Source organism: Solanum stenotomum, chromosome 9 (genome assembly GCF_019186545.1).
Source record: "Solanum stenotomum isolate F172 chromosome 9, ASM1918654v1, whole genome shotgun sequence".
In the NCBI taxonomy this organism is placed as follows: domain Eukaryota; kingdom Viridiplantae; phylum Streptophyta; class Magnoliopsida; order Solanales; family Solanaceae; genus Solanum; species Solanum stenotomum.
Window position 1 is genome coordinate 54,817,300 of NC_064290.1, and position 12,496 is coordinate 54,829,795.

General features: G+C 35.5%; 1 protein-coding gene across 1 annotated transcript; it reads left to right on the forward strand.

The window, feature by feature from the left end:
- Positions 1-1,180: 1,180 nt before the first annotated feature.
- On the forward strand, positions 1,181-2,926 carry LOC125877669 (uncharacterized). Its single transcript, XM_049558899.1, has 2 exons — positions 1,181-1,928; positions 2,040-2,926. Exons 1-2 carry the CDS (start codon positions 1,181-1,183, stop codon positions 2,924-2,926), a joined length of 1,635 nt encoding a protein of 544 aa, XP_049414856.1.
- Positions 2,927-12,496: the final 9,570 nt, after the last annotated feature.

Here is a 12,496-nt window from a genome sequence, read left to right on the forward strand (position 1 = left end):
TGATGATATGCCAGGGTTAAACACTGATATTGTTTCCCATAAGCTGCCTATCAATTCAGAGTACTGTCCAGTAAAGCAGAAAACCAGAAAATTCAAGCCCGATCTGAGTTTAAGGATAAAAGAGGAGGTCATGAAGCAGATCGAATCAAAAGTCTTTGAAGTGACCAAGTATCCCACTTGGCTGGCTACCATTGTTCCAGTGGTGAAGAAAGATGGAAAAATCAGGATATGCGTGGATTATCGGGATCTCAACAAAGCAAGTCCAAAAGATAATTTCCCCTTGCCAAACATCCACATACTCATCGATAATTGTGCTAAGCATGAGCTGTAATCTTTTGTAGATTGCTTTGTGGGATACCACCAAATTCTAATGGATGAAGAAGATGCAGAAAAAACAGCATTCATCACACCTTGGGGAGTCTACCATTATCGAGTGATGCCGTTCGGCCTCAAGAATGCTGGAGCCACTTACACGAGAGCTATGACCACCATTTTCCATGATATGATCTACAAAGAAATTGAGGTGTCTGTGGACGATGTCATCATAAAATCCCGCGAGAGTTCGGATCACCTGACACACTTGGAAAAGTTCTTTAACAGGTTACGTAGGTATGATTTGAAGTTGAACCCAGCCAAATGTGCATTTGGAGTACCTGCAGGGAAGTTACTCGGATTCATAGTTAGCAGAAGAGGTATCGAGCTTGATTCTTCCAAAATCAAGGCAATTCAAGACTTACCTCCTCCAAAGACTAAGAAGGAAGTAATGAGTTTCCTAGGGAGACTGAATTACATTAGTCGATTCATAGCTCAATCAACAGTGATATGTGAGCCCATCTTCAAGTTACTACGAAAAAATGCACCGACCAAATGGACCGAAGAATGTCAGAAGGCTTTTGACACTATTAAGAGTTATCTTTCGAATCCACCAGTATTAGTGCCACCACGTGCGGGCAGTTCTCTGCTATTGTATTTATCCATCTCTGACAATGAATTCGGGTGTGTGTTGGGACAATATGATGAGACCGGAAGATAGGAGAAAGCTATATACTGTTTGAGCAAGAAGTTCACATCTTATGAGGCTCGTTACACCCTTTTAGAGAGAACTTGTTGTGCTTTGACTTGGGTTGCTCAGAAATTGAGACATTATCTGTCGGCTTATACAACACATCTCATTTCGAGGATGGACCCGCTTAAGTACATATTTCAGAAAGCAATGCCCACAGGAAAGCTAGCAAAGTGGCAAATGTTGTTGAGTGAGTTCGATATTGTGTACATGACTCAGAAAGCAATCAAGGGGCAAGTTTTGGCAGATCACCTTGCTGAAAACCCAGTAGATGAAGGATATGAACCACTTAGAACATATTTCCCTGATGAAGAAGTATTGTTTGTAGGGGAAGACATATCAGAATCATATCCTGGGTGGAGAATGTTCTTTAATGGAGCAGTGTTGATATCTGAATCGGGGCAACATTATCCAGCAACAGCAAAGCTTAGATTCCGATGCACTAATAATATGGCTGAGTATGAAGCATGTATTCTTGGCATTAGAATGGCTCTTGACATGAATGTTCAAGAATTACTGATAATTGGTGATTCAGACTTGTTGATTCATCAAGTTCAAGGAGAATGGGCGATGAAGAATCCTAAAATCTTACCATACGTACAATTGGTACAGAGATTATGCAAAAGATTTAGGAAGACCGAGTTCAGACACACACCGAGAATACAGAACGAGCTTGCTGACGCCCTTGCAACCATATCGTCCATGATACAACATCCAGAAAAGAGTTATATCGATCCAATTGAGATAGTTTTAAAAGAACAACTAGCACATTGTTCACATGTGGAAGCAGAATGGGATGGGAATCCATGGTATATCGATGTGAAAAAGTACTTAGAGGCTGGCGAATATCCGGAAAAAGCAACAAGTATTTAAAAGAAAACAATCCGAAGAATGGCAAACAACTTCTTCTTGAATGGATAAGTTCTTTATAAAAGGACACCCGATCTGGGATTACTGAGATGTGTGGATGCTGCAGAAGACACAAAATTGCTTAAAGAAGTGCACGCTGGAGTGTGTGGGACACATATGAATGGGTTTACATTAGCAAAGAAAATCTTAAGGGCGGGATACTTTTGGATGACTATAGAAAATGATTATGGCCGATTTGTCCAAAAATGTCATAAATGCCAGGTACACGGAGATCTGATCAAGGTACCACCCCACGAGCTCAATGCGATGAGTTCCCCTTGGCCATTTGCAGCCTGGGGCATGGATGTTATTGGATCGATTGAGCCTGCCGCCTCCAATGGTCATAGGTTCATTTTGGTCGCCATTGATTACTTCACAAAGTGGGTCGAAGCTGCTTCCTACAAAGCTGTGACAAAGAAAGTTGTGGCCGATTTTGTTCGCAACAATTTGGTATGTCGTTTTGGAATTCCAGAGTCTATCATCACAGACAATGGAGCAAATCTGAATAGTCACTTGATCAAAGAGATATGTGAACAATTCAAAATTACTCATCGCAATTCAACTGCATATCGCCCTCAAATGAATGGAGCTGTGGAAGCTGCTAATAAGAACATCAAAAGGATACTGAGAAAGATGATTGACAACTACAAATGTTGGCATGAAAATTTGCCTTATGCTTTGCTAGGTTATCGCACCACAATCCGAACTTCAACTGGAGCAACTCCTTACCTATTGGTATACGGAACAGAAGCAGTGATACCAGTTGAAGTTGAGATACCATCTTTAAGGATTATTCAGGAAGCTGGATTGAGTGATGCCGAATGGATTCGTGACCGATATGAGCAATTGACATTGATTGATGGGAAAAGAATGAGTGCTGTTTGTCATGGCCAGTTATATCAACAGAGAATGACTCGTGCTTTCAACAAGAAAGTAAGAGTTCGAACATTTTAGGTAGGCCAATTGGTGTTGAAACACATTTTCCCTCATCAAGAAGAATATAAAGGGAAATTTGCACCTAACTGGCAAGGACCGTATGTCGTCCACAAAGTACTATCAAGAGGAGCTTTGGTTCTAGCAGAGATGGAGGGTCAGGTGTGGCGAAAAGCTATAAATTCAGATGCCGTCAAGAGATATTACACTTGAAGGATGATACTTCTTTCCTTTATTTCCTTGTATTTGCAGTTTGTTTGTAATCATTGTTGCATTTATGTTTAGAAACATTCCCCTTGTACCTGAACTACGTTCGACCTGAATTCTCAAGAATGAGATACGTAGGCGGCCTATGTCGGCCTTGGTCATTTCCTTATCAATTTTCTATTTTTGTCACTTCTTGAGATGGGAACCACGTTTGACCTGATTCCTGCCTCAACGGGATACGTAGGCGCCACAAGGGTTCGGTCATATTCCCAATAAGATTTCCATTTCCCCTCATAATGGAAATTGAGACAGAATTTTTGAGAGGACCTCAAAAATTCTACAAGAAGAGTCATTTCATACAAACAAGAGGCAAGGATCATATCGAAATCTGCAATTGGGAATAATTTTGAGGATATCTCAAATTCAAGACTCCCGTGATCATCATCAGATTTGTTTTTGAAATATCTAACTGGGACAAAATTTTTGAGAAGGACCTCAAAAATTCCATCAAGGATACTTGAACCTTAGAAGTCAACTTCAATTGCCTTAAATTGACGTGTTCTTAAGGGTTTTAATTCGCCAGCAAGCTACCTATCATGTTAAAATCTGACACAAAGGGTTTATGTTTGTGTCGTGCATGTCGTGACAGTTAATCGGCAGGGATTTTCTTTAAAACTTTTGTTTTAAAACTTCATACCTAGCAAATGTTTTAATATGATCTTGTATTTTGTCTACTGTGATTCATTGGATCTACCAGACAAAGTTCCAGAGATAACGGGACCAGGAGCAAGGCAACTTCAACACAAATCAGTGTTCCAAAACTAACATGTTTTTGTGGATGCAGGGTATAATAAGATCATCAAAGGATCTATATTTATCAACCAACTAGTTCAGGAGAACATATCCAGCAAATATCAATTAGTTGTGAGTTACTGATGGAAATGATGTTATGATCAAAAAGTACCTATCATCATATCAAATATTGATGAAAGCTATCACATATTAAATGCCGAGAGGGCCAGTTCATATTCAAATTGCCTAGAGGGCCATCATATTCAAAATGCCGAGAGGACCATTGCATATTAAATTGCCAAGAGGGTTATTCATATTCAAATTGCCGAGAGGGCCATCCTATACAAATGCCAAGAGGGCCATTGCATATCCAAACCGCCAAGAGGGCCATCATGTTCAAACCGCCAAGAGGGCCATTCATATTCAAAATGCCGAGAGGGTCATTGCATATTAAATTGCCAAGAAGGCCATTCATATTTAAATTGCCGAGAGGGCCATTTATATTCAAACTGCCGAGAGGGCCATTCACATTCAAATTGTTAAGAAGGCTATTCATATTCAAACTGCCAAGAGGGACATTTCATTCAAACCGCTGAGAAGGCCATTCATATTTAAATTGCCAAATGGTTATTGCATATTCAGACCATCAAGAGAACCACCAACATATTACATCAATCTATTACTGCTTCGATATCAAAAGAAGAGTACATTGAAGAATTATATTGAAAATATGAGATACGAGCTTTATTTGCTTTACGTCAAACTGAAAGAAGTTGATGTCAAATGCTCAAGGAGAGAAATTAAGTGTCAACACGGTGCGGACGACATAAAAAAGGATGCGGCATAACGTGGAACTTTTTCTTAGCAGCGAACTGGGACATAGTCCAAAGAGGAGTACCAAACTCTTAGGACGCGAACTGAGGAGCGACTTCCACCACAATCAAACCACACCTCTATCAGAAGGCATGTGGGTTTATCTTTGAGTTTGTCGGTTTCAGTTCCACATCCAAAAATTTTTGGTTTCCTCCGGAAGCAGCTTTCCAATCTAAGTGACAATACACCAAGAGATTTGGAAATTATGTCCATGTAAGTTCTTAATTATGGATGTGAAGCGTGCCACATTCATGGCTAAGAGATTGCAAGCCTCCTTTTCATACTTGACTTACTTGTCACTCTTCCAGAAACAAAGGTTATCTAGCATAATANAGGAGCGACTTCCACCACAATCAAACCACACCTCTATCAGAAGGCATGTGGGTTTATCTTTGAGTTTGTCGGTTTCAGTTCCACATCCAAAAATTTTTGGTTTCCTCCGGAAGCAGCTTTCCAATCTAAGTGACAATACACCAAGAGATTTGGAAATTATGTCCATGTAAGTTCTTAATTATGGATGTGAAGCGTGCCACATTCATGGCTAAGAGATTGCAAGCCTCCTTTTCATACTTGACTTACTTGTCACTCTTCCAGAAACAAAGGTTATCTAGCATAATAGATTTCATTTTCAATCGATCGAGTCGAACTATAAACAGTCTGATTCCTAAGGTTTAAGGATATGCAAGCGGGCTCAATGTTGAAAACTCGACTGTATTCCGACATCCTTTCTGAAATCTTATTCTCGAGCATTTCGATCTCTTCATAATTCGATATTGGGATGACTTTGAATTTTCTCAAAATCGTGCGTCAAATCAAGCGTATTAAACTACAAGTGGCCTGAATTCTCATATAGCCTGAGATATGTAGGAAACCTGATACCGAGGTTCAGCCATAATTCCTAAAATCCATACAAAAATCCCTTTCCTAAAGATGAAGATGTAGTCGGTCAAAATTGGATTCGTCAATTTCATTTGCCTCGAATTTCTTTCATCCATCCAAGTCAAACGAGGGACAGCTGTTGACATCCAATTTTGGACCTCCACAATATAAGTTAATCATTGAGCTTCTTCAATTTCTAACGATTTAAAATAATTAGTTATATAAAAATTTCAGAAATAAAATAAAATAAACATAGTTTGCAAGTTATTTTAAATAGTTTTGTCAGTTCTTTAATATATATTTATATATATATAAGTTTTATATAGTTATGTATATAATTAATGCATTTTATGAGTATTCAAAAATCATCTCGAAAAGATTTTATATTTTTAAATACTTTATTAGCAATGGTCATAATTTTGAATTAATAAATTTTATGAAATCCAAAATACTTTCAAGTTATTTTTAGAGTAATATTCTCATTTTAATAATTTTAAATAATAAATATGTATATTTTTACAATCACGTTATTTTATAAATATTTGAAAATCATCACAAAGATTCTACATTTTAGTTAAATATTTTATGACTTTAAGCTATAGTTTCAAGTTAATTAGTTTTTAATTAAACTAATTATTTTATAATAGAAATAATTTTTTATTTCGTTAAGATTAAGAAGCTCATTAATTAATTCATATTAACTCATCTTGTTTGAATTTTAGCCGAATTCACTAATTAAATTCAATTTGGCTAATTTCTTAATTTTAATTGGCTATAATTGCAATCCTTAACCATCCTCTAGTATCAATTACAACCCATATTTAAGATCAGTTTTGGGCCATTTCAAGAGACCCAATTCAACAATTCTAGCAGCCCACTACTTTCAATAGAAACCCGGCCCAACCCATTTTTTTCAACACCAAAGAAACCCATCAGCAAAGCCATTCTCCAACAACAATACAAACGATCTAACAATTCCCGCAACAACAACGCGTGCAACAATAACAAAAACCAAACGACCCCTGTACTCTTCGTTCTTCTTCCCTTTTCACGCAAAAATTGACCCCACTGCCCATACTCGTCTTCTTCCTTCAGACGCTAAGGAACAGAGCGCCATCCCTCTGCGAAAAATCCAGCAAATTCAAAAATCTCGTCACCCGTCTGCGAACCCATAACCCTAGCAACCTAATCCATCACCCTCACGTCTTCTTTTTCCCCCCTTTTCACGGAAATCGCAGGCCTGCACAACAACCTTCACTATTACTTTTTTCTCTTTTCTTTTTTTTATGTCATTGCATGCCTTCCTCAAAGTGATATATCAAATACATAATACCTGAAGAGACATGCTCTTTGACCGCATCCATGTTGTGTTTATTTTTATTATTCGGGTGTGTGATGAAAGCCATTTTATCTCTTGTTGTTCTTGCTGTCCACACACACTTTTGCCACTGCCAAGTTTTAGATGTGTTGCCTATTGAGGTATAGTTAGTTCATTTTTATTTTAATAACTTTTGGTCTTCTTTTAATGAATAGCTTATGGTCACATTTTGGTTTGAACTACTTAAGTTATCCTTTTCAACTAAGTTAAGTTGCCTTTATTTTCTTATCTCAAAGTGCTAATTTTGTTCTTTCTTTCGGTTCGTGCATGAGAGCTCTTTGAGTTATTTTTTAAATGTTTGTTAAATCCTAGTGTATATCGCAGATCTCTGAAATTTTCCTTCTTTTCTTTTCACGCGTTACTGTCTGATTTAAGTACAAATCCATGCTTTGCTAGTCTTTGTGTTCATGTAGTTGTGTATATTATGACCCGAGATTTTGAATTATGTGCCTGAAACTAGTGGTACCAAAATTCGTGTGAAAAGATTTAGCTCTTCGAAATACACCTATTAAAATCCTTATGATTATATGAATTCACCCGACTTTAAAATTGCTATAAGTTGTCTGATGTGGTAGTTTGGATATGTAATTTTGTTGATCTGTTCTAAAATTATATTAATACGCTATCTCTCAATTTATCATTTATCCAAGATTGGCTTGTTGTTTAGATCCCTTGCCATGGATTAATGTGGAGTATTTTGTCAAGTTCTGTGTATCTTAAATTTGCCCAAGTGTTTTGTTACAATTTGAAGGGTAATGTGCATATGATAAGCTTCTTTATTTTATTGTTTTTTTTATTGTTTTTGGTTCATGTTGGTTTCCGTTGCCTTGTTGAATTCATCATTAATTAGCTAACTTATGTGCTAATTTGTTTTGATCTTTCGGATTATGACATAATAGTTTTCTTTTTTTTTATTTTGTTGTTGTTGTTGTTAGGAATGAGTTAAAATGTTTATGGATTTGTGATTTACTTCTTTACTTGAGTTATTGCCATCCCCAATGATTAATTTGCACTAACAGATTGTTAATCTCAATACAATATTGGTGTGTCTTTGTTGACATTTCATTTAAAATTTATTTAATTATGGTTAGAATCTTGAACCACGTTTGCAACAAAAGTTTTGTCATCTTAGTCATAGCATATCCATAATCTGGAATCATTCCTCTGCCCTTTATATGTCTGCATTTTCAGATTTTGAGTTGTTGTGACTTTCTTCCTTGTCCTAATCTTTATCCTTCTTTTCTTGCATGAACCCTCTCGGTTTGAGTCCATTGGACTCCCTTTGTTACTCTCCTTGCATCACGGGTTGGGTAGAAACCCAACATCTTCTCCATCGAGTCAACAACAATTTTATACGAGCTAAAAATTGAAATCACAGGTTGTCAAGGCCGAAGTTGGCTGTATAAACTTGGTCAGCTGTTCAATGTGCAGAAAAATGGGCCGTATACATCCGATATACACTAATATACAGCCTGCGTATACAAAAACGGGATTGGATTAACACTCAAAAAATTTGCAGCGGAGTTGGCCCAAAATGGGGCCCAATTTCATTATCTTTTTTACTCTCCTAATTGTTTTGATTACGTCTAACTAATTTTATTTAACTCTAACTTTAAAATTGTTAGTTAACTCAATTAAATCCCCAAAAGATGAACTATATTCTTTATGTTGAGATTTTAATAAAATTTCAATTTTATCAACTCTTGTATTTTATTTTATTTTTTACATATCTAAATATTGTTTTTAGTTAAAACTTTCATTTGTCTTTAATTAGTTTCTTGGTTTATCGACTAAATTGGTTCAAATTATTACGAGTCAAATAAATTCTAATTAAACTTGTTTTACTAATATTCTAATCACTTGTAGTTCGAGTCAATTGTTTCATTTTGAATCCTTTACGCTAAAAAATAAAAAAAATAAAATGTGTCATTTATTTAATTATTTTCTCAAAATCAATCAAATATTGTAAGTTATTATCTTTATGTTAAATCATTATATTTCTAAAAAATAGTCAAATATATTTTAGTCAAGTCACAGGTCAACCGCATGTTAGCGGACACTTCAAATGCTTAAACCCTTCTCGAAGTGTAAATTGAACCCCGAACCCTCTTTGGTATTTTCAAATGATTTTTTTTCTGTTTAAATCTTTGAAAATTATTAGTTTTTCTTAATTTCTTAAAAAAATTAAGTGGTGACTCTATTCTAAGTATTTTCTTTAAATGTTTTATACTTAGAACATTTCAAAAAAGTGATTTTTCTACAGATAACAAAATTACGTCATAACACTTAGTATAGATGGGATTATGGGATCTTATCTATGCATTGCACAAGTATAACTTAGGGTTACTTATGAGATGGTTCTATTATGCTATGATAGTATGAACAAGAATATGAATTATGAACTATAGTTACTCAAGAATCTTTCCTTAGTGTGGGTTCAATGAGATCTTATTCATGCATTGCACAAGGATGCTTTGAGGGTATTTATGGTATGTTTTCATTATGATATGATGACCTATATGTTGAATATGCTTGTGACTTATGTTTTTATACTAATGTTCATGATGATTCTTAAACTTGGTAAAGTGCATTCTTTTCAACTAAAATGTCCTTTTCAACATACTTTAAAGGTTTTTCTCCCCGACTATCATACTTAGTGCATTTTTGTACTAACCCATATTTTCTACATTTTTCCAAAGTGTAGGGTTTGGAGATATCAGCTTTCATCTTCGTGGCTAGGTTCATAGTAGATCAAGAAGAGAAGTTATGTTGAGTCTTCATAGCATTCGAGGGCTTGATCACCATGTCCTTTAAGTCCTTCTTTTATGTTTTAGACTTTTGTATGGGCTGCGTACCAAAGTTTTTAGTTTAAAATGGTTATAGATGGTTTGAGACAAAGTGTAGACTTTCGCTTATTTTTATAAAAGACTTCGATTGTAAAGAAAAGTTTTAAATTTCCACACCATTTCCTTTTAGCTTATGTTATGCTATGCTAAGAGGCTTTTGGGAGTCTTGTACGCCGTGTCACATCTAGGGGGTACTCCTGGGTCGTGACAAACTTGGTATAGAGCACAAGATTTTGGAATAGTTCTAGGACGTCTCAAACCATGTCTAGTTGAGTTTTGTTCATAGTGTGAAGCGCGCCACATTTATGAATATGAGGCTATTGGATGTTAGGAAATCTAACTCTATAAGGTCTCTCTCCTACTCCTTATCCGATGGTGTTCAAGATATGCCCACTTGAAGGGTTCATGCTACAAGGATCAAGGGAGAAAAGGTTGGTAGTGATGCCAATTAGGGCCATGTGACTAGATGAGAAATGATATCATAGGTTTAGATGATATCCATTTGTATAATGGGTTGCATTATGGTTATGTGTGTTTGTTGGTAGAACTCGACTTAATCATGATGAGTTTTAGGGTGTGTTAGAAGATTTGATGAATAGGGTGTTTAAGTGATGCCCAGAGGTGTTGAGTGAGTAGATTCCTCTAAAAGAGGGTAGAAGTGTAATTCACCATGGTTTAGAATCATCTTGTGTGAAGGATCAATGATAACTTAGGCCGACCTTAGAGTTGGAAGAAATGGTGCTTAGAAAAGTTCGTATAGGCTTACTCCCAAGGGGGAGATAATGTGCTTAGATAGCAAGGTCGTTGAGTGTTTCAGATGTTCATGATTTAGATTGGCTTGAAATTCTCACCTTGAGAGGTGTAGTGAGTTTGAGAAGTTTAGTCCACGTTTGGTAGGTTCATATGAGATCTTGAGTGGTGTTGGTAAGGTTACTTGTGGACTAGAGCTGCTTAAGGAGAATCTCTCTAATTTAGAAGTACTGGTAGAGACCTTAGACCGGCAAGTTAAGAAATAGAAGAATGAGGAAGTTGCTTTCATGGAAGTGTGAAGGAGTGGTCTTTGTTACGACCCGATTTCGAATATTAAGGTTTCGAAACCATTTTCGCAACTTTGGCAAATTTATTAACCTTTTGGAAAAATTTATAATTTGGAAGTCACCACTTAACTTTTAGGAAAAAATGAAAAAAATTAAGAAAACCATTTAAAAGGGGAATTTTTGAAAGAAAACATATTAAATAAAATCAGAGTCGGGTAAGGGTTCAAATAATTCTCTAAGGAAGGGTTTAGACATCTTAGAGAATTCGCTAACATATAGTTGACCGACGAATTTAAAAATTTGGCTAGCTTTGTAAAAGGTGTTGCTTATAAAAATCTCACTTGAAACTTAGATGAAAATCTCTTGATACTTCTAAAAATCTCAAGAATAAACTTAATTTAAAACTTTTATCCATAGTCATGTTTTGAACCATACAATTAATTCAAACTCATAAACATGTATTAAAAGACCTTGTTTAACAACTATGAAAGGATATTAAAGATCCTCAAGTCATTCATACAAAGTCCTAAGTTAAATTAAAAGACAACTAATTTATTTTAAGAAACTTAACAATTTTATCCTATTCAAAAATTTGAACTAAATAGTTAGTTCAAACTCATAAACATGGATTTAAAGCTTTTCAATAACTATGAAAGAAATGAAGGGTTCTTAAGTCATTCTATAAGCTTAAATTACCTAACTTAAAATGGGTTTGGAAATTTGAAAAATTTAAAGTAAACAAACGACAAAATATGAAATAAAAATCCCTCCAAAGATTTATCTAAGTTAAGAAAATAAATGTTAGAAGTTAAGAGCAATTATCACAAAATCACAATATAATGAAAACAAGGTGCAAATAGAACTTGGGCAATTTTAAGTCCACTCGCTGCTTCTTGTTTGTTGCTGCGCTCAAATTGGACTTTTTAAAGTCCAATTTTTATTTTCCAGCCCTTTGGGCTACTGCTACTGCTGTCTTTTGGGGGTTTTAACCCAATTTTTGCTCTTCGTTTTCAGCCTTTTAAGGCTGCTGTTGCTGCTACTTTCTTGAGATTTTAACTCAATAACATGGCTTCCCTTTCACGACTCCGATGGAGGTCGACTCAAGAAAAGGAATAAGCGAGAGAGGAGAGTCCGTTGGACTCATTCGGAGAGGGTTCATGCACAGAAAAATGATGGAAATAGAGATTAGCAAAACAATTAAGCAAAAACCAATATGACTTAATGACAAGCAAATGATATAATTCAATCCAATATTAGGAGCTGTGTTCAGGAAGTCAAAACAATACATATGAGCTGCAGAGTGATAGGACTAGCTTGATCACATAATTTGACTATGGGTGTGTTTGGTATGAAGGAAAATGTTTTCTTGGAAAACAAGTTGATTTTTGACTTATTTTCTCATGTTTGGTTGGTGAGTAGAAAATATTTTTCGAAAAAGATTTTTAGTGTTTGATTTATGAATGAAAAATATTTTTGAAAAATTTCTTTTATTTTTACTAGAGTAGAAAATAATTGTTGAAATTGAAAATATTTTTTAAAAATAAACTTAATTTTTTTTGGGGGTGGGTGGGCGTGGGGG

Bases quoted from the DNA above. Each gene is read 5' to 3' on its own strand.
- LOC125877669 (XM_049558899.1), top strand. From the start codon at position 1,181: ATGGACCCGCTTAAGTACATATTTCAGAAAGCAATGCCCACAGGAAAG. The intron at 1,929-2,039 runs GTATTTAAAAGA...TGGATGCTGCAG, and splicing joins ATATCCGGAAAAAGCAACAA to AAGACACAAAATTGCTTAAA.